At 53.0% G+C, this 17934-nt stretch overlaps 6 protein-coding genes across 6 annotated transcripts; 2 read left to right on the top strand and 4 right to left on the bottom strand.

The window, feature by feature from the left end:
- Window positions 1-1982: 1982 nt before the first annotated feature.
- Window positions 1983-5876, bottom strand: CABS01_05002 (ubiquitin carboxyl-terminal hydrolase; the record flags this gene model as incomplete). The annotated part of the gene is made up of 4 exons (XM_060538372.1): window positions 1983-3697; window positions 3752-4142; window positions 4197-5656; window positions 5768-5876. 4 exons carry the CDS (start codon window positions 5874-5876, stop codon window positions 1983-1985), a joined length of 3675 nt encoding a protein of 1224 aa, XP_060405544.1.
- A 328-nt stretch (window positions 5877-6204) lies between these two features.
- On the bottom strand, window positions 6205-6665 carry CABS01_05001 (uncharacterized protein; the record flags this gene model as incomplete). The annotated part of the gene is made up of 2 exons (XM_060538371.1): window positions 6205-6298; window positions 6358-6665. Coding segments are annotated over 2 exons (402 nt in total), but the record flags the coding sequence as incomplete, so codon positions are not given.
- Window positions 6666-7445: 780 nt separating this feature from the next.
- On the top strand, window positions 7446-8232 carry CABS01_05000 (Tim17/Tim22/Tim23 family protein; the record flags this gene model as incomplete). The annotated part of the gene is made up of 4 exons (XM_060538370.1): window positions 7446-7623; window positions 7690-7809; window positions 7881-8078; window positions 8138-8232. The coding sequence occupies 4 exons, from the start codon at window positions 7446-7448 to the stop codon at window positions 8230-8232; spliced, it is 591 nt and encodes a 196-aa protein (XP_060405542.1).
- A 2381-nt stretch (window positions 8233-10613) lies between these two features.
- Window positions 10614-13495, bottom strand: CABS01_04999 (DNA mismatch repair protein msh-2; the record flags this gene model as incomplete). The annotated part of the gene is made up of 3 exons (XM_060538369.1): window positions 10614-13223; window positions 13285-13416; window positions 13472-13495. The coding sequence occupies 3 exons, from the start codon at window positions 13493-13495 to the stop codon at window positions 10614-10616; spliced, it is 2766 nt and encodes a 921-aa protein (XP_060405541.1).
- An 855-nt stretch (window positions 13496-14350) lies between these two features.
- Window positions 14351-15742, top strand: CABS01_04998 (uncharacterized protein; the record flags this gene model as incomplete). The annotated part of the gene is made up of 1 exon (XM_060538368.1): window positions 14351-15742. The coding sequence occupies one exon, from the start codon at window positions 14351-14353 to the stop codon at window positions 15740-15742; it is 1392 nt and encodes a 463-aa protein (XP_060405540.1).
- A 141-nt stretch (window positions 15743-15883) lies between these two features.
- Window positions 15884-17571, bottom strand: CABS01_04997 (eukaryotic and archaeal DNA primase small subunit; the record flags this gene model as incomplete). Its single annotated transcript, XM_060538367.1, has 4 exons — window positions 15884-16514; window positions 16570-17016; window positions 17085-17279; window positions 17330-17571. The coding sequence occupies 4 exons, from the start codon at window positions 17569-17571 to the stop codon at window positions 15884-15886; spliced, it is 1515 nt and encodes a 504-aa protein (XP_060405539.1).
- Between the last annotated feature and the right edge of the window lie 363 nt (window positions 17572-17934).

Raw genomic sequence — 17934 nt, 5'->3', positions numbered from 1 at the left:
TGCGACCAATGGTGAAAACTTTCTTCCACCCTCTTCCTTGACTGACTATCATAAACCGCCTCGTGAGTGATTCTCTTACGTCGAACATTATCATCCCATCCATAAGGAGAGTCGAATGAGCATTTCGATTGATTATACGATTGTACGCAGAAGAAAAGAAAACATTTCCACACCCTTGTAATGGCATCCTACCCAAGTCACAAACCTCAAACCCCACAGCCTCCTGCGCCTATCCCCATCAAGGACGGCGACGACGACCAGGGCGATGTGATGAGAGACTACTAAAATGGAAGAGGGCAAATTTGGGAGAGCGACAGGAAACTGGCTTCGATGGAAGTTGAATGGGCTCGGGCCGACACACGCACACAAAGCTTGGAAGAGGCAAGGAACACTGAGACTGTGATAAGGTTAAACACGAGCTGAGACGTGAGGGCAAAGGGAGGCAGGCTAGCGTTGCAACTACTGGGACTGCAAGCTTGTACGATGTTATGCAATTCGAACTACTTTCTGATTGAACCTTTGTTTTCTAAGACCCCCATCACGCGAAGAAATCACTTTGGTATGCCGGCAGTCCGCTTCACCTACTGCAGACTCCCAGCAAACCTGTCCCCATTTTCCCTCGTTGATTCTGAGCCCCTGCATATCTACTCCCTCATCCCAGCTACCCGGGTCTTCAAGCCGGTGCCGCCATTCTAGGGTTCCAGACCTCATCAGACCACGCCTCTTCCCCTCCCCCTAGCTCTCCCCACGGGGTACGAACGCCTACGGCTGCGCATCTTGACGTGATGATTGCATATAGCGGGCATGACTAGCCTCCTTTCCTGCTCGCAATACCTACCCCGCCCTATGGTCCGTCTCCTTTGGACGATCCTTCCGAGCTCACCTGGATCTCGCAGGGCAGTGTCTTAATTATCACGCCAACAAGCCACATATGATATCTAAGATATCTTGCAGGGAGAAAGATTGAAACATGTTTCTTGATCTCGCAGAAAGCCTGATAGTAATTGATAGATCTTGCGTAGTGTCTCATCTTACCCCTGGTTCCATGGATCTCGCAGTAAGCGGGACCGGTGTCAATGTTGAAGACATCAGGTGATGACTCCCCTGCATATACATCGGCTTTCTTTTTGAGGCTTACACCAATCCCAGTGTAATAGACGTCCCTTCGATGAGAAGGATAGGCTCTGAGAAAGCAGTTTCTTCTAGATCCATAGCCCAAAATTGAAATAGCTCGAGGCTTTTGCCGAGAGACCCACGCACAAACATACAATGAAGAGAACATGCCACAGGAGATTTCGGTGAATTGCTACGCATCTGAGCAAAACCCGAGTCTCCTACGCCTCACCTTCAGATTCTGAGCAATAGACGACAAAACATTTGAACCACACTCGCCCCCAAGAACACGGTCTTCACAGCCACGAGAACTATTCAGATTCAGCGAGTACAACGAGGAGAAGAAGCAAGACAGGAATGCGAACAGGGAGAAATGTAACGTCTAAATCGTTTCTATCATTAAGCAAGAGGGTATTGGCGGTGGTTTCCCAGTCAGAAATGATGATGCCTCTACCAAAGCCATGCCCGCTCGTGCCTTTATAACTCGAACCCCAATGAGCTATCTACAAGGGCCCAAGCGCGTTTTCTACACCTTTCATTTGATAAAGTCCAAAGCCAATCTCTCAGTAGGTTGATGCGAATCACCGTGTCGCCATTGCATCGTTATTTCGTGGTTCAGTCAAGCTGGAAACGTAGCTTGGATGGGCGTGTTGACAGCGGACGTGATGCCCTCTGAAAGTTCGGCGGAGTCCTCTTCACTAGAGACAATTAGTGGAAGCCTGATGATGGTTTGAGCCAGGCCCTGACTTACTTGCACTTCGTCTCCTTAATGCGCGACCCCTTTCCTCCTTTGGATTTTCATCTGCTGCGTCTGTTTCTTTGTTGTAATTTCCGAATAAGTTGAGAATGACATTCTTCGGCAGGGCGTTCTACTCCTTTAGTGACAGAATGCCTGAGCCCTGCGGCCATTTGTTCTCTACGTCAATGAGTTCGATGTCCCCATCAGCATCCCGATCCCCGTCCTTGACAGCAGAGTTAGGATTTTCTTGCTGGCGTTTGGGGACTTTGACCAAGTCGCCTTCTTTGCCATCTTCCACGTAACAGAGGTAGTAAGGATCGCCGTTGCTGTTGAGAGTCTTCATGACTTCCTTCGTGTCGGCGTTTTCTGTGACGACCCTGTCATTGTATTTGCGCCACACTCCAGCCTCAAAATCGTGGATCCAGACCCAATAATGACCAGCTCTGAGCTGACCACTGTGGCAGATCACTGCATGCAAACGATACGCATGCTTCTTGTGTTGTGCGAATAGCTGATCAAGCTCCGCTTTGTGGGACTTCAGTTCATCCTCGCGCATGTTGCTGATCTGCTGGCGTCCTTCCACCGTGAAGCCTGTAGGCTCAGGCGGTTCCACTTTTTCAAATGTCTCATCCGACTGTGGAGGGTAGATAGGGAATGTCAGCTCTTGCCCCGCAAAGCTAAGGGACGACGTAGGCATGTCGTTGAGAAGCGACGATGTCTCCTCAGCATCAGTCTTGTCAACGTGTACAAAGTCACTGATGAAACTGTCGATGAGTTGAGTATCCTCGACCGCAGTCTTGGGCATGTTGTTCAGCTGGTCTAAGCGCTGTTGAAGAGCCCAGCCTTTCTGCCGCAACTTGAAGAACTGAGGGTCGTCCGGGGTGTCCATATACCGGTCGAGATACAATGTCTCGAATACCTCAACCGGGTTCATGTTCTTGTGGCCATCACCTTTCGTTCTCTGGATAAGGACATGTAAGATCGGAGGAAGCTTCTTGATCGACGTGTATCGCATGATATCTGCTTCTCCGGCAGCGACACGTTGGAGATCAAAATTGCGACTAAGGCCGTCATGAATGTTCGTCGGCCCACCTTCAGCAGGATATGCCGTGATGGCACGCTCCAGAGTTGAGTCTGATTTGTACTTGTCCTGATTAGGGAACTTCGTGTGGTTGGTCAACTCAACATAGAACGTGTCCATGATCGGCTCCCACTGGACCTCATCGGTGGTATCTACCCTTGTAGGCTTAATGGCAGCCTGCAGACGGTTGATGATGCTGCCCATGACCTCTTCAACGTCTTGTTGATCGGTGCCTGAGTCTCGGGTCTGTGTTTCCAAGGCCTTGAGTACTCGTTGTTCCACGTTGAGAACGGCTGTATCGAACCCCGTCATTTTGACATCGTTATCGTTCGTGGATCGGGCCGAGGACACCTCGACTGGTTGAGAAACGATTCTGATGTCGGTTTTATCCTCGGGCACGTAATCCTTCTTCTCGTGGTCAACATCGGAAAGGTTGACCAGAGTCTGCGAGCTGACGCTGCTAGCAGACTCAGAGATCGGGTCCACAGTGACGTTAACCATGTCAACGTCCTCGACGTGTTCTGCCGTATGTGTAGGAGGCCCAGGAGCAGGCCTGGCAGGGAGTGGCGGAGGGGCGGGAAACTGGGTACCCATGACTTCCAGAGTCTTCGGCTCTTCCGCAGTCTTGCTCGGTTGCTTAGCAGGATCTTCAGTCAAGTTCGAGGTCGGCAACAGCACGGCATTGGCCAGACGTTGGGATGGTCGGATCGCACTAGCCTGAGAGCCACTAAGATTGTCCAAGAGTTTGCTCAACTCATCGACGACTATGGGGTGTTAGCAATGGCTCCCCGTGCCTATCATGCTAGAAAAGTACTTACAAGCGCGGGCAACAACCGCCTCGGCACGATCGATTTTGAGCTTGTTGCCGCCGACAAGCCGGCGTTGGATATGCGAATCATCCAGGCCTAGCTCATAGTCTGGGTAATGGGCAAGCAAGTCTTTGATGGGAATGACAGTGTTGAGATACTGAAGAATGCTGTTCAAGTAGCAAGTGTTGCCGATGTTCTCGAGACCGACAGGTAAGTTGGCTGAGCTGGAAGGTCTGGCGTCCATCTCCACAGCTTGTGCGGACTGATCCGGAGCTTGAGCCAATAGAGATAAAGTTCTTGCCGCTTCGCGGATTTCGTCGCTATTCCTATCCTCGGCGATAGCTTCCATCGCCTTGATCGCGACTTCCTCTGTAGCTTTGCTTTTCGGATCCTTGTTCAGCTAGAGGGATTGTTAGCGGGATCAGATGGTCGCAGTTCCGGCTAAATAACTCACCTTGACACTGGACATCATCACAATGGTGCTGTCAGGCCATTGAGGATCTACCTCAAGAATGCGATAGGCTGAGGCGACGTCCATTGGGCCGTTTGCGTGGGTAAGAATGCGATCGCTGTTCCTGTGGCGCCCAATGATCTGTAGCATTTCTCGGGCAGAGTCAGCTTGAGAGGGTGAGTGTTCGATCTTGGTATTGAAGGCAGAAACTACATTATCGTCGCTGGCGGTGTATTTAAGGCTAAAAAATTGGTACGCCTGTGTTTGCAACTCGTCGCCTGCGCCAATGCTATCCGGAGCGGGCATCCCGTCCATGATGGTGAGCTCTTGGATCGCTCGGGTTTGGAAATCGTCGTCGTTTGTAAGGAGAGCGATATCCTTGAGGGCCTCGACAAACGTAGGACGTCGCTTCTCACAAAGGGCCGACTGCCGAGTGTAAGCAAAAAAGATGAGTGCCTTGTCGAAGTCCGGAAGCACTCCAAGAATCCGATGCGCTTCCGTTGCTGTTTGTGCAATCTTGTTCTGGGGGTAGTCAAGACATTGTAGCTCTTTGAAGAGCCTGTTGCCGACATAGGGCCGATTCTCGCCAGTCTTTCCGCCTCTTATTATGACACTCTCCGTCTCGGCCTGCATATCCTCAACAAATGCCCGCAATGCGCTGAGCTCCGTTGGTATGCCGGGGGTGCCAGGTTCGAGAGTGGGCGGGATGAAGTAAGGCTCAAGAACCCCGTCCTTGTCCAGGTTTTCCTCTGTGAACATGATGGCTCTGAAAATGACATAGCATTCTTCGCCAAACACGACCTGGAAGCGCTTATTACGCTGAGATATGTTGCGTGGATTGGGCCTATCCAGCAAGTCTCTGAGATAGGTGTTCAGGGTGACTGGAGCGCTTGTGCACCAATCGTCTCTTGCGTCCGCGAATCGTTCCGGCGACTGCTTCCTGGCTTTTGCCAGATTGTCTAGAATGCGCTGTTCATTGAGAAGGAGGTGTAGCCATTCGCGCTTGAGCCGAGGCCGTGATATTTCGACTGTAACTTGCAGTGTGCAGCGAGGAGCGGAGCAGGCGAAGTGCTCAACAGCGAGTATAGTCTCGCGAATGAGAGGATGATAGTTTGACGTCGACTTGGTCGGTCGAACTGGCTGCTTGATGTTGACGAGATGATGGAGGTAGAAATCTGTGTCTTTTGGAGGGAAGTGGAGAGCATTAGGGCGACACAGACAGACAAGCTGATCTGGGTCCCAACAGGTCCTGATCAAGAAGTGGAAGTCGCAGATCGCGCAGACAGAAGACAGCACGCCAGGGTTGCGAGTATCTGATGTGCTCTGGTTGCCCACCAGGACGAGTCGATGCGGTACTCCTGGTTTGCTGCAGCGCGCCTGTTGGTCCCATTCGATTCTTGCGAAGGATCCGGAATCAAGGTCAGAGTTGAGCAAGTCTTGGATCCATCTTGGGGCAAGGCGTCCTAGAGAAACGTAAGCATTCAATATCAACGGTCGATGGACAAATGCGGGTGAGCCATAGTGTCGCGAAGACCAGGCACGCAATCCGTGCTCATTTGGAATATCCAACGTACCAGTCTTTCCAACCATATTCTCTTTGACCGGCGCAGGGCTGCCTTCCCAGTGCTGGGTAGTCGGTGAATCGCTTGGTGACATGATGGAGTAATGGTCCGTGATGGCCATGCGTTACTGCCTCTTTCGATATGGTATGCTCAATGATGAATCGAAGCTCGCGCTAAACCTTTGACTGGACGCTTCAGTGTGGGTAGACTGGTCGATTAATGCCTCGCATACGACTCCCGAATCGTCATCAGCTTCCCGTTCGGGACCTCGAGTCACAGGTTGGTGGTCGTCTACGAGTATGTAGAGTTTCGATGTAAGTGCTCGGCCCAGCTAGTAGCTCAACGTAGTCAGTAGTGCTTCGGGCGGATCGACGGGCAGCCGTAGTTATTCCTCGTCCCTCTACTGATGTATGACCGTCAAAAACTATCGCAGCCGTCGGCGAGAATATCTATGTCCGTATTGGAGATGCGCAACTCGATGTATGTTCGGCGGAGGATCGCTCGACCGCGAACGGCAGGGTAGGTTTTGTTAGACGCGGGGCACTGAATAACTGTTAGTTCAAGAAAGCGAGACCAAGTTGCATAGAAGAGAGAGAACGAACAGCGAAGGGGCTTCTTTTGTCGAGGCCGGTTGGTTTGGCTTTGTGGCCGAGAGTGTTTGTCGTGCCGGCCTCAAACGGAGGCCACGCCTAAATCGTGCGGTGCGGTATGCATGCGGGGGAGAGTGGCAGAAACAGCGACGTGGAGGAGAACGCAAGCAGAGCTTGGGGTATCTAAATGCATGTGTAAACAGATAAGAAGACTGTAGACCCCAGGAAAAGACGACGACGTGAAAAGTGTCTGGAAAAGAGGATGGTAAACAATTACGCAGCTTCAATGCGTTAAGGACAGGGACGGACGTACGGGCAAGAGCTACCTCATGCGACCTCAAGGTGGGCAGGTAGTGTGGTGTGTGGCGGGGATCGAGACGTAGACAGGCTGACGCAGCTGGTAGCCTCGCACTAAGCCGTCGCAGTTGAAGGAGCTTAGATCACCTGCAAGGTACTTTGCCAGCGAGAGGAAGCTTCCCTGGTGAGGTTTAGGTAGGTATGTAGCCGCTAACCTCGTCACCGCCTGCCGAGTTCTTTCAGGTCAACCCCCGGCTCGGCATGGGGCGATTAAGGCACGGCGCCTGTGGCTAGAATCACATGGAATGCAGGGATATGGCTTCCATGAACCGTCGTCGGGACCAAGATCAGGTGACCTGGCAAGCGGATCCAAGCTCGTTGGAGGAAAGCTGAGTCATCAAGAAAACTGTATCACCTAATTCTTCTTCCCAAGCAACCAAGGTGCCTACTTACCTCGACCGAGAAAAGACTGGTTGAAACAGATGCGAATTGGTCTCAGGTCATCTTAGCCTGGACTTTCATGTAAGATATGAATCGATTGTTTCTAATTCGATACAGAAATTAATTTCAAGTACCTTACTTTATGAGCCAAAGCCAAAGGCGGAAACACACCTCACCGAGGGCATACACAGTTGACCTTTGCACGTGGTCTGATTGGCTCTACACCGAAGTGGCACGTGACTGACCCGGAGGTGGAGCACCTGTCGTGGAGCTTCAACCTGACCTCAAACTTCCGCAACATCCCTCACCAACTTCTTTTCCAATTGAGTGTCTGGCCCGCGACTCCGAACCACCCCGCAACCATGGCCGGCGACCACGATACGTACCACTCCAAGGACGCCATCAAGGCGGCCATCTCCTCCTCTGCCGCCCTCGGTGGTGCCGGCTTCTTCATTGCCGCTGTTCACAATGCCCTCCAGAAGCAGAATGTTGGCGCCATGTCCGTCTTCACCCGCAGCGGCGGCATCATCGCCGTGATGGGTATGTCGCCCAATTACCTTTCGTCACGTCCAATTGAAAGTTTTTAATACTAACGAATGTGCGCAGCGATTGGTGGTGGCGCATACGGCTTCACTAAGTCGGCAATGGCCAACCTGAGAGAAAAGGACGACCCGTGGAACACCGCGACTGCCGGCTTCATTGCCGGTTCAATCCTCGGCATGACAAGTATGGATGCAAACCCCGAGTCTGGAAAGAAGCAATTAAGACAGAATACTTACAAGTCGCGCCTCACACAGCCAGAAGAATGCCCGTTGTGCTCGGCCTGGGTGCTGCCTTCGGCGCATGGCAAGGAGTCTTTGAGGTCACCGGCGGACGCCTCAGAGGATGGAACACGGCCGAAGTTGACGAAGCCGATTTCGAGGGCAAGATTGCTCAGCGCGCGGCCAAGAGACGCCCGATCGAGGAGACGATTGCAGAGCTTGGCGAGGGCCGTGGTATGTTTAACTTTTGGAGTACGGGGCTCGATATCCCACAGAGGGCTGACGCGTTACAGGTATCCGGCCGCCGGGCTACGAGGAGCGGAGACGTGAGCGGCTTAAGGAGAAGTACGGTGTTGAGATCAACCCCGTCAAGGCAACTGTCGAGTAAAACAAAGTCAAACGAAACATCAAAACCATCACCACCACCAATCCACCACCCAGCCCAGCGAGGCATGCTCTTTTATTTCCCGTTGCTTGTACATATACACAGCCTGCGAAACACGTGGGCACATGAAGAGGAGTCTCATCGGCTAGAGGAAATGGAGAATTGTACTATTTTTTTCTCATGCTCTCTGAGCTTCCCCGTGATGTGTGCCTGTCTCCAATGACGCACCGCCGACTGCGTCTCAACAATGGTACGTTCTTGCGTAATGTCGGCATTTGCCAACTTCAATGATGATACATTAGCTTCAGAGGCTGTTTATGAATTATTTTATGATTCGACCAATCACCGTTCTATCATTTATCTGATTATGAGTTTGTTTTTTGGAAACTTTTGCATCTTGCTGTTCTCGACACTCGCTAACAAGAAGTCGATTTCTAGCAGCAACCAACAACACCAAGTGTTTCGTTATCACCGCCGCAACCTCATCTACCAATGGTCAGTTTATTTTGTTTACCCTTTCCCTCCTTATGATGATACAGTAGCTTCAGAGGCTGTTTATGAAATCACTTCATGATTCGACCCATCACCGTTCTATCATTCGTCTGACTTGGCTTTCAATACTCATAATCTCGTGTTACATTATCTGTGACTGAAACTGACATCCAAATCCAGACCTGACGTCAGTGTGCTATGCTGAGCCTCCGATACATACCATTCACATATGTTAGGGTAAGTCTTGGCAAGTTCTTTGTCTCTACCCCATCTCTTTTGATGATACTCAAGCTTCAGAGGCTGTTTATGATCTACATGATTCAACACATCACCGTTCTATCTTTTTGTCTGATTTGCGATTCAAATTTCCGATTTTCTGCGTCTGCCAGCTTTTCACGAATACTGACATAGCTTTCAGGCCAGCATGATCTAACCTTCGGGCCAAGCCCAACTTGATGTTTTCAGAGTAAGTCCAGCCTTTATTTTCATTCACTGCACATTTTCTGTATGATGATACACTAGCTTCAGAGGCTGTTTATGATCTTCATGATTAGACCCATCACCGTTCTATCATTTGTCTGATTACACTTCAATCTTTCCTGTCAACATTGCATACTTGTTGATCTTTCAAATGTACTGACCGCGACGTCTAGGCATTTGGACGCTAGAAAATTGCAGAACTCGTTTGGAACTACAAGAGAAAAGCAGAGAACAGAAGACATGGAAGGACGCTCGGTGTGCCATCAGATCTACGCGAAGACTCTTTCACTTGTCAGATCAAGGGATCAGGGTGCAATCTGCCGCTATAGTGTGGACAGACTTGAGTTGCAGTAAACGCCGTGATGGAACGGCGGACACGCGGGTTCTCGTCCCCCCGACTTTGGTAAGCTTGAATTTTCTCTCGTTACCCCCTTTCTTTAGCATGATGAATCATTAGCTTCAGAGGCTGTTTATGAATTATTTCATGATTCGACCCATCACCGTTCTATCAATTTTCTGATCCTTCTTAAACCACAATGTCTTGGCTTTTCGTATCCGTCGAGGTCCGGCATCGGCTAATCACCCTTCAGACAGGATCTTTCTGGGTCAAAGGGCTTCTGTTCAGTTAATCAAGACGCTTTCACAGTCGCAATGTTGAAGTCTTGGTAAGCACTCTTCTCACAACTCGCATCACCGAATCAAACCCCCACTACATGATGAGACTCAGCTTCAGAGGCTGTTAATGATTACAATCAACATGATTCGAAACATCACCGTTCTATCACTTTCTGACACCCGCTACGACGCCACAACCTTACTCACGTTCAGACATCATTCGTACACAAAAATTGCAGGTGGCTAACTTCGATGCCAGATCTCTTCAGCAGCACGTTCCAACATGTCCTGGACTCATTATGATGAACATCCTTCGTCGTTAATGCTCATATCTAGCAGTTCCACAGTGCTGTGCAGCGCTTTATCCATGGTACGTCGTCCTCTTCTCTGCCCCTTTCATATCTCTCCCCTGTTACTATGATGATATTCAGCTTCAGAGGCTGTTTATGAATGTTATTTGTGATTCAAACTTTTACCGTTCTATCATTTGTCTGATTTGTTCCACGACAACAACTCTATCTTGATACCCTCACGGGATGCGTCGTTCAAGGTGCTAACAATCCCAAGTCTCTAGGTATGCGTTGCACTTTGCGCTGGCACTATTAATCAAGAACGTCGCATAGAGTGATCCGATGTTGTCTTGCTACATGCCTCCCATTGTAGTTCTGCCGTCCTTAATAAAAGCCATTCTTCTTCAGAAGCCAGCATATTGATCGTAATATTGTACACCAGTGACCTAGACCCCCAACGCCTTGCGCAAAGTTATCAAACGAGGGCAGCCATCATTGGGGTTGCCCTCACAAAGTCTTGACAGACTGGAAAAAGGGGTTCGCAAGCAGCTTCTCATCCGCCATGACGAGCCCCTTGAGCTTAGAGACCATCTCCTCCTTGCTCATCTGCCCAGCGGCGACCTCTTCCTTCCACTTGAGCAGCACCTCCTTGAGCAGCGCGCTGCCCTCCTCGATATCGGTCTTGCTGTACTTGAGACCCAGGTCCTCGTGCTTGGACGTAAAGTCCTCCAGCTCGTCAGCCTTGCGCTTCGCCATCCGCACGACCTTGTCGGGGAAGCGGACCAGCTCTGCAACGTGGATACCGAAGCTCTGATCGCACACGCCGTCGTCGACCTTGTACAGCAACGTCACCTCGCGCTTGCTGTTTTCGCCGCCGCCGCCGCCAATGTGCGCGGTGACGTGCAGGTTGTGCACCTGCGGATGGTCGTCCGCCAGGGCCGTCAGCTCGTGGAAATGCGTCGCGAACATGGCGAAGCAGCCAATCTCCTTGACAATGTGTTCGGAAATGGCCCACGCGAGACCGAAGCCGTCGTATGTTGATGTGCCGCGACCAAGCTCGTCAATGATGATGAGCGATTCGGCCGTGGCCGATTTGAGAATGTTGGCCGTCTCGAGCATTTCCGCCATGAAGGTTGACACGCCCTTGAGCTGAGAGTCGCTGGCTCCGACACGCGCCAGGATGGAGTCGAAGATGGTTAGCTCGGCCTCACTGCAGGGAACGAAGCAGCCAATCTGGGCCATGAGGGCGATGACGCCGATCTGGCGGATGTACGTTGACTTTCCGCCCATGTTGGGACCAGTGATTATGAGGAATGAAGACTTGTCGCGAGTCAAAGAGACGTCGTTCGTGATGAACTGGACATCGTCTTGCATTTCCAGACACGGGTGTCGAGCCTCCTTCAGTATTGTCTGGCCTTCACCCCGCTTGTGAATCTTGGGTCGAACGTATTCCGAAGGTGCATGGACCGAGCAGTGTGCGAGGGAAACGATGACGTCCAGGTGTGCCAGGACACCAGCGAGTCTTTCCAAGACTGGGCAGTACGACGCAGCTACGCCGACGACCTCGTTGACCAAACTGCTCTGGGTTCTGTTGTAGTTCTGCGACAGCTGATCGAACTCGCGGCGGAGACTTTGTAGGGTCTTCGTCGTGAAGTATACACCGTTCTTCTGCGTTGAGCATTCCTGGTAGCCCGACTTATTACGGATCGCGCCGGCTTCTTGTCTCGTGAGTCTCATGCAGTAGCCATGGACTTTGTGGTTCTCGAGGAAGATCTTCTTGCCGACTTCCTGCTTCAGGTCGCGAGCGGCATCCGAAAATTGCTGGTCAATATCCCTCTTGAGCTTGTCGAGCTTCTTTCTGATGATCCTCAAGCTGTCGTCGAACTCTGGCTTGATGATGTACTCATGATTGTCGAGCGCATCCAAGTCAACCGTGGTCTCAACCATCTCCGAGAGCTTTGCAAGACTATTGGATAGCTCGCGGAGAGGGGTGGTGTATGCTTCATCGAGGGGGTCTCTGTAGGCTTCGTCCATGACACCCTCCAGGGTTCCCAAGAACCCGGGCAGACGAATGATGACCTGATACGCACGAACAACGTCCTCGAGGTTTGCCTTGCCCCTTTGGAACCGCTTGGCGAGGCGGTATAGATCCGGGACTGAGCGAAGGTGCTCCTCTTGCATAGTCTGCCGCAGCTCAGTATCATTGACGAATGCCTCAACAAGCTGTTGGCGCTTCTCGATTTCCTCTTTGTTCATGAGTGGTTGCTTGAGCCATTGCGACAGCAGTCTGCTGCCGACAGGTGTCTTGCAGTGGTTCAGCAGACCGTACAAACTCATAGACTTGGCACCGTCGCGGGCGCCGGGCATCAAGTTGAGAGCCTTGAGCGCCGCCGCATCCAGCTTCATGAACTGTGAGAGGTCATGCTGGTACAGCTGGTACTGCCCAAAGTTGGACGAATCGTGGAGAACGCCGAGGTACTTGATAAGCGCCGCGGCCGAGCCCATGGCCAACTTGAGGTCGGTTTGTGGGAGGAGAGTGGTGGCGCGTTCGTCCTTCAAAAGACGTGCCAGGTCCTGCTCGATATCCTTGGTACCGAACTCGCTGGCAGACCGCTCCGATACGGCTACGCCGCAGTTGACGATGATCTGCTTGAGCTTCGTCAGGTCGGGATCCTTGTTCTTATCCGCTTTGTCTGTCTGAACAAGACACTCCCTAACACCGAGCTGAATGAGGAGGGCCTCGAAGTTGGAGAAAAGGTCGTTGTCAAGGAACTCGCTGACACCCAACTCTCGCACACTGGCATCGGCGAAGCAGACGCCCACACTCCGGGCCTCCGAGGCTTTTGTTGAGATCTTGACGGCAAGCATCATCGGTGCTGCTTCAATTTGACCACCGAGGTCCTCCTCCACATCCTGCAGGTTGCCAGGCGAAGCTTGCTTGACAACTTTCCAGTTCATGCGACCGCCGGTGCTCTCCCATATCTCGATTCTCTTGCCGAGCTTGAACAGTGCTTCTCGGAGGAATTGTCGAAATACCGTGACGGTCATTGTCACTGAGGCGAGCCCCGTCTTCTCATCTCGGCCGAGTGTCCTTACGACGGACGTTGTCTTGTAGACCTGGGAATTGTCAGACCGCTCAGCTCATGGTGGTGAATAGGTGATGTAGGACCAGACGTACTGTGCGGGCAATGAAGTTGGCATCTTCGCCATGTGATGTGTACCAGTCGCCTCGGTCGAATATGCGAACTGTATCCTCGTGGACGGCCGGGAGCGACTTGAAGAAGCGAATGAAGCCGTGTTCATCGTCGACCTATGGCAATGACGTATCAGCGAGGCGTCTAGTCGGTATTGATTGGAAAACAAACCTTCAATTCCGGCCGGGAAGACATGGTGAGGAGGGTATCGTAAAGGATTGAATAGCGAACGGTAAAACGGAAAGCAAAATCAAGTTGGACAATGTAGGTGGTGTAAACCGTGCGTGACACCAGGTGCTGTGCTTCTCCCGAGTGAGCGAAGTTAAAGTGGTTTCCGAGTGTGGCGCGTCTGGAAATCTACCTGGCGGGAGACGCGACGCGCTGGCGCTAGTTCAATTTGGGTGGGAAAGCTGCTGACCGCCCTCCAATCTGCCGGGACTACGGAGTAACTAACTAGGTATTCGCACCTCAATTACTCCGTGCTAGCCACCACTGCCGAAGATGCTGAGACTGTGAATGCCATTCAGCGAGCTTACTTGCGGCTCAAAATTCCAATCTCATCAGTCCATAGTTGACGCTTTTTAGAAGTCTGCTCACTTTCACAGCAAAACGCCGTTTTAGGTGACCAGCTACAATTTTGGTAATCTGCGTATCAAGACTTTGGCTCTGGCTACGGAACAGCAAACCAGCCGGTCGTTTTCGACATCTGATCTCACACCTTGCCAAACACACTATCTACGCTGTCATAGATATAACTGTACACTCATCATTCGGAACCCAGCCCCCGCGTTGATGCTGTTCAGGAACTTGAGAGAACTGCAGCTCAGAACGCGAGTTCTCTGTCGCGCCGGTGCCGTTGCAAGGGAGAGCTGCAAAGCTCCAACAACTGCCCTGCATTACGCTCCAAACGGTTTAGCGTATTTCTCCAACCTTTCCGCACACCACCAGCTGGGCAACGACCATCGCAGGTGGTCATCGCCAAAATTTCGCAAAAGTCCCCCACTTCGCGACCTAAAGTTTGCATCGACGTCCAGCTCGACCACCGCAGCAATGGACCCATCCGCAGCAGAACCCGTCAATCAGCCAGCAAAGGACCTCGAGATGTCCGAAACCACTCCAGAAACTACCGCCGTCGCATCTTCAGCCCCCAATGGTGGTGTCGCAGAGGGTGCCGCAGCAGCAGCACCGTCGATCGCCACGGCAGAAGGAGGAGCGCAAGCCGCTGAGGAAAAGGAAGGCGAGGAAGCCGACGTGGAATCATCCGGTCCAGCCGCAGACGGCGACGGCGCCGCCTCCGAAGAACCCAAAATCTCAAAGAACCAGCTCCGCAAGATGAAGCGCAAAGCCGCGTGGGAGGACGGCCGCGAAGACCGCAAGCGCAAACGCAAAGACAAGCGCCACGACAGACAAGTCGCCCGCCGCGAAGAGCTCGCCGCCGCCGTGGCCGAAGCCGAAGCAAAAGGTATCGACCCGTCCACCGTCACCATCCCGCCGCGCCGCAAGGTGCCCCGCGTGCCCCCGACGCAGGTGCCCATCACCCTGATCCTCGACTGCGCGTTCGAAAAGTACATGCTCGAAAAGGAGCAGGTCTCGCTCGCGAGCCAGATCACCCGATCCTACTCGGACAACCGCCAGTCGCGGTACCGCGCGCACCTGTACGTCAGCTCGTACGGGGGCCAGCTCAAGGAGCGCTTCGAGGGTACGCTGGGCAGCCAGCACGTGCACTGGAAGGGAGTGAAGCTCGTCGAGGGCGACTTTGTCGCGGCGGCCAAGGACGCGGACGAGCTGATGAAGGGCCCGCGCGGCGGAAAGATCATTGACGTGCTGAATCCCACCGAGGAGGACGGCACACCCGCGAAGAAGGCCGCCGTGTTTAGAGACGTCATCCACGACTCGCCGAACCCGGATCCCGAACCCGAACCCGCTGACGAGCTCAAGAACATTGTCTACCTTTCCTCCGACTCGGTAAACACCCTCGACCGCCTCGAGCCCAACACGAGCTATGTCATTGGCGGCCTCGTGGACAGGAACAGGGAAAAGGGCCTGTGCCACCGCCGCGCGCGCGAGATGGGCATCCGGACGGCCAAGTTGCCCATCGGGGAATATATGAATCTGTCGAGCCGGAGGGTCCTCGCGACGAACCACGTTGTGGAGATTATGCTCAACTGGCTCGAGACGGGCAGCTGGGCCGAGGCGTTCCTTAAGATCATCCCCAAGCGCAAGGAGGCGAAGCTGAAGGAGGAGGGCGCGGGCAGTACCAGTGGTACGCCGGCTGCTCAGGGGGAGGGCGAGGGCGAGGGTGATAATGTTGAGGATAGCAGGTTTGAGGAAGAGAATGATGAGGATGTGGATGAGAACCAGACCATCACGGAGACCGTGGCGGCACCTGAATCAACAGAGGCGGCTCAGGAGAGTGGCAAGACGGAAGTGAGTACATCATAGCCAGGCATGGCAGGCGATTTAAAAAGTTGATAGAATACCCCCTCCCTTTGTTGTCTGGAATCAAAGGGACAAAACAGACCACAAACACCAACCCATTAACCAAAAGGCCCCCAATCATACAAGAGTCGTGTCGATTTGCTTTCAAAATTCCATGCTGTCCTCCTCCCTTTCCCTCTTGACCTTGACGTCCCTCTCATCCTTCATCAAACCAATCACAAACGACCGGAACTGTTCCACGTACGGCTTCAAGCTCGTCTTCTCCCAATCCTGCACGCTCTTCTGCTGCGACCCAGCCCCCTCGGCGTCCTCGTCGCCGCCCTTCCACGCATCAATCTCCGCCAGCAGGCTCTGCACCGTCGGCACGGCCAGCGGGTCAAAGTCCTCGAGCCTCTTGGTGTCGATCGGCACGCACACCCTGCCGGTGCCGGGGTGGACAACAAAGGGCGATTTAAGCAAATGGTTCAGCTTCTTGCTGACCTCGATATCGAGGCGCGGGTACGTGTACTCGAGCACAATATCCTGCTTGGCCTCCAGCAGCGCCTTGGCATCGAGCTTCTTGCTCGCGCCGCTCTTGGCCACGGTGTCGATGTCGGCCCACTTGGCAATGGATGACCGACCCGGCGCCGCGTCCCACTTCTTGCGAAGGGATTCGTTGAGGTCCTTGTCCGGGAGGAGCTGGAGCAGACGCTCCGCGCGCTCGTTGGAGGCCCAGGGGTCTTGAGCCTCGAGGACATCTTCTTGGAAGTGTGATTTGAGGGTATCCAGACTCCGTCTACGGCCATGTTAGTTATTCCAACGCCTTGCTCAGTTGTGCAAACATCACTTACGAAACGTGAGGATGCAGCGGTCGCCACAGGTTGACCTTCTTCCCGCTCTGCGCGCCACCCTTGAGAACCTCCAAGTACCCCGCGATAGACCTACGCATCTGGTCGCCCATCGTGCGCGCCTTCTTGTCGCAAACCCACGCGTGGGCACCTCTTCGACCAGAGTACACCCACATTATGTGCTTGAATCCAAAGTCGTCCCGCAGCGCAACGTCGACGACCTTGATCGCCATCGTGATGAACTGCCAACACTTATTGCAGATATTCGCCTTGTCACAACACGTTCTGATGTCGTCGTAATCTGTCAAATCGATATCGAAGCACAGCTCCTTGGCGAGCGGCTTGAATGCGCTGGCGTTACGGAGGGTCTTGCGGTCGCGCGGGTTCGTGGTGTAGACGGGACCGATCTCGAAACGGGAGGGCATGAGGCGAAGAACGTCCTTTCGCAGGCTGGGGTGTGAGGGGTTAGTTTCTGTCGTACTCCCAGGAGTGAAGTAAGAAGATCATAGTAGACTCACAGATCGTGGCTCGCAAAGGACTGGTATCGTAGGTATGCGTCGTTCTGTAGCGTGAAAGCGAATTCTCTATGACCAAAGTCGTTGGTCGGTGATGGGCTGTGATTCAGCCATTGAAAGAGGTATCTCCAAGGGAATAGACGCTGATAAAAACTGCGCATCACCTCAGGATCTGAAGCCTTGAGGTCTGCAACATCTCTACACCTGGTATTAGCAATTGCCCCTCCATTCCATGGCGGACAACCTACGTTGGAGAAGGGGGTGTCAAAACCCCATCTGGACTCGATGAGGGAGCGTCTTGTGGTCTTGAACTGGGGAATTCATCGTCTGAGTCGGCGTCTGCAAACAGGTCGTCCAGCTTGACCTCGCTCTTCTCTTCGGCGGCCGGCGCAGGCGCAGGCGCCTCGGCCTCCTCCATCGCTACGTCGCCATCCGTTACCTGGGCGACATCTTCGGGAACGGTGGAATCGACCATTGCGTCGTCGGTCATGGCGGTGGTCTGAGGTGAGTTTGCTTCTGGTGACACGGAATGAGGCATCGCTATGTCTGTGAGGGTGATTGAAGGTGACAACTTCAAGTATCGCTCTGCTAGTATCGGTCACTTTGTCTTGGTGGGCAATTTGCCGGGGCAACTTTGCGGGCGGGCGTTGCTGGACAGGGGCGCGTCAGGGACGCGTTTTCTCGCGTAAAGAGCTGGGATGGGCCCCGTCCCCTGCTGGATGGCTTAGTCATTAGCGGAACCATCCTGACTTCACCTCCTTCCTTCCGTCTACCCTACTCCGTGCTCTACTACTCTAACTCCTCGAAGGGACCTAGTAAATGCAACGTTCCTCACATTCTGAGTCGGATTGTA

The sequence above is a fragment of the Colletotrichum abscissum genome (genome assembly GCF_030869225.1).
Source record: "Colletotrichum abscissum strain IMI 504890 chromosome Unknown Scaffold_10.1, whole genome shotgun sequence".
In the NCBI taxonomy this organism is placed as follows: Eukaryota; Fungi; Ascomycota; class Sordariomycetes; order Glomerellales; family Glomerellaceae; genus Colletotrichum; species Colletotrichum abscissum.
The sequence above is the reverse complement of the archived record's forward strand: the minus strand, read 5'-3'. Positions and strand labels throughout refer to the sequence as shown.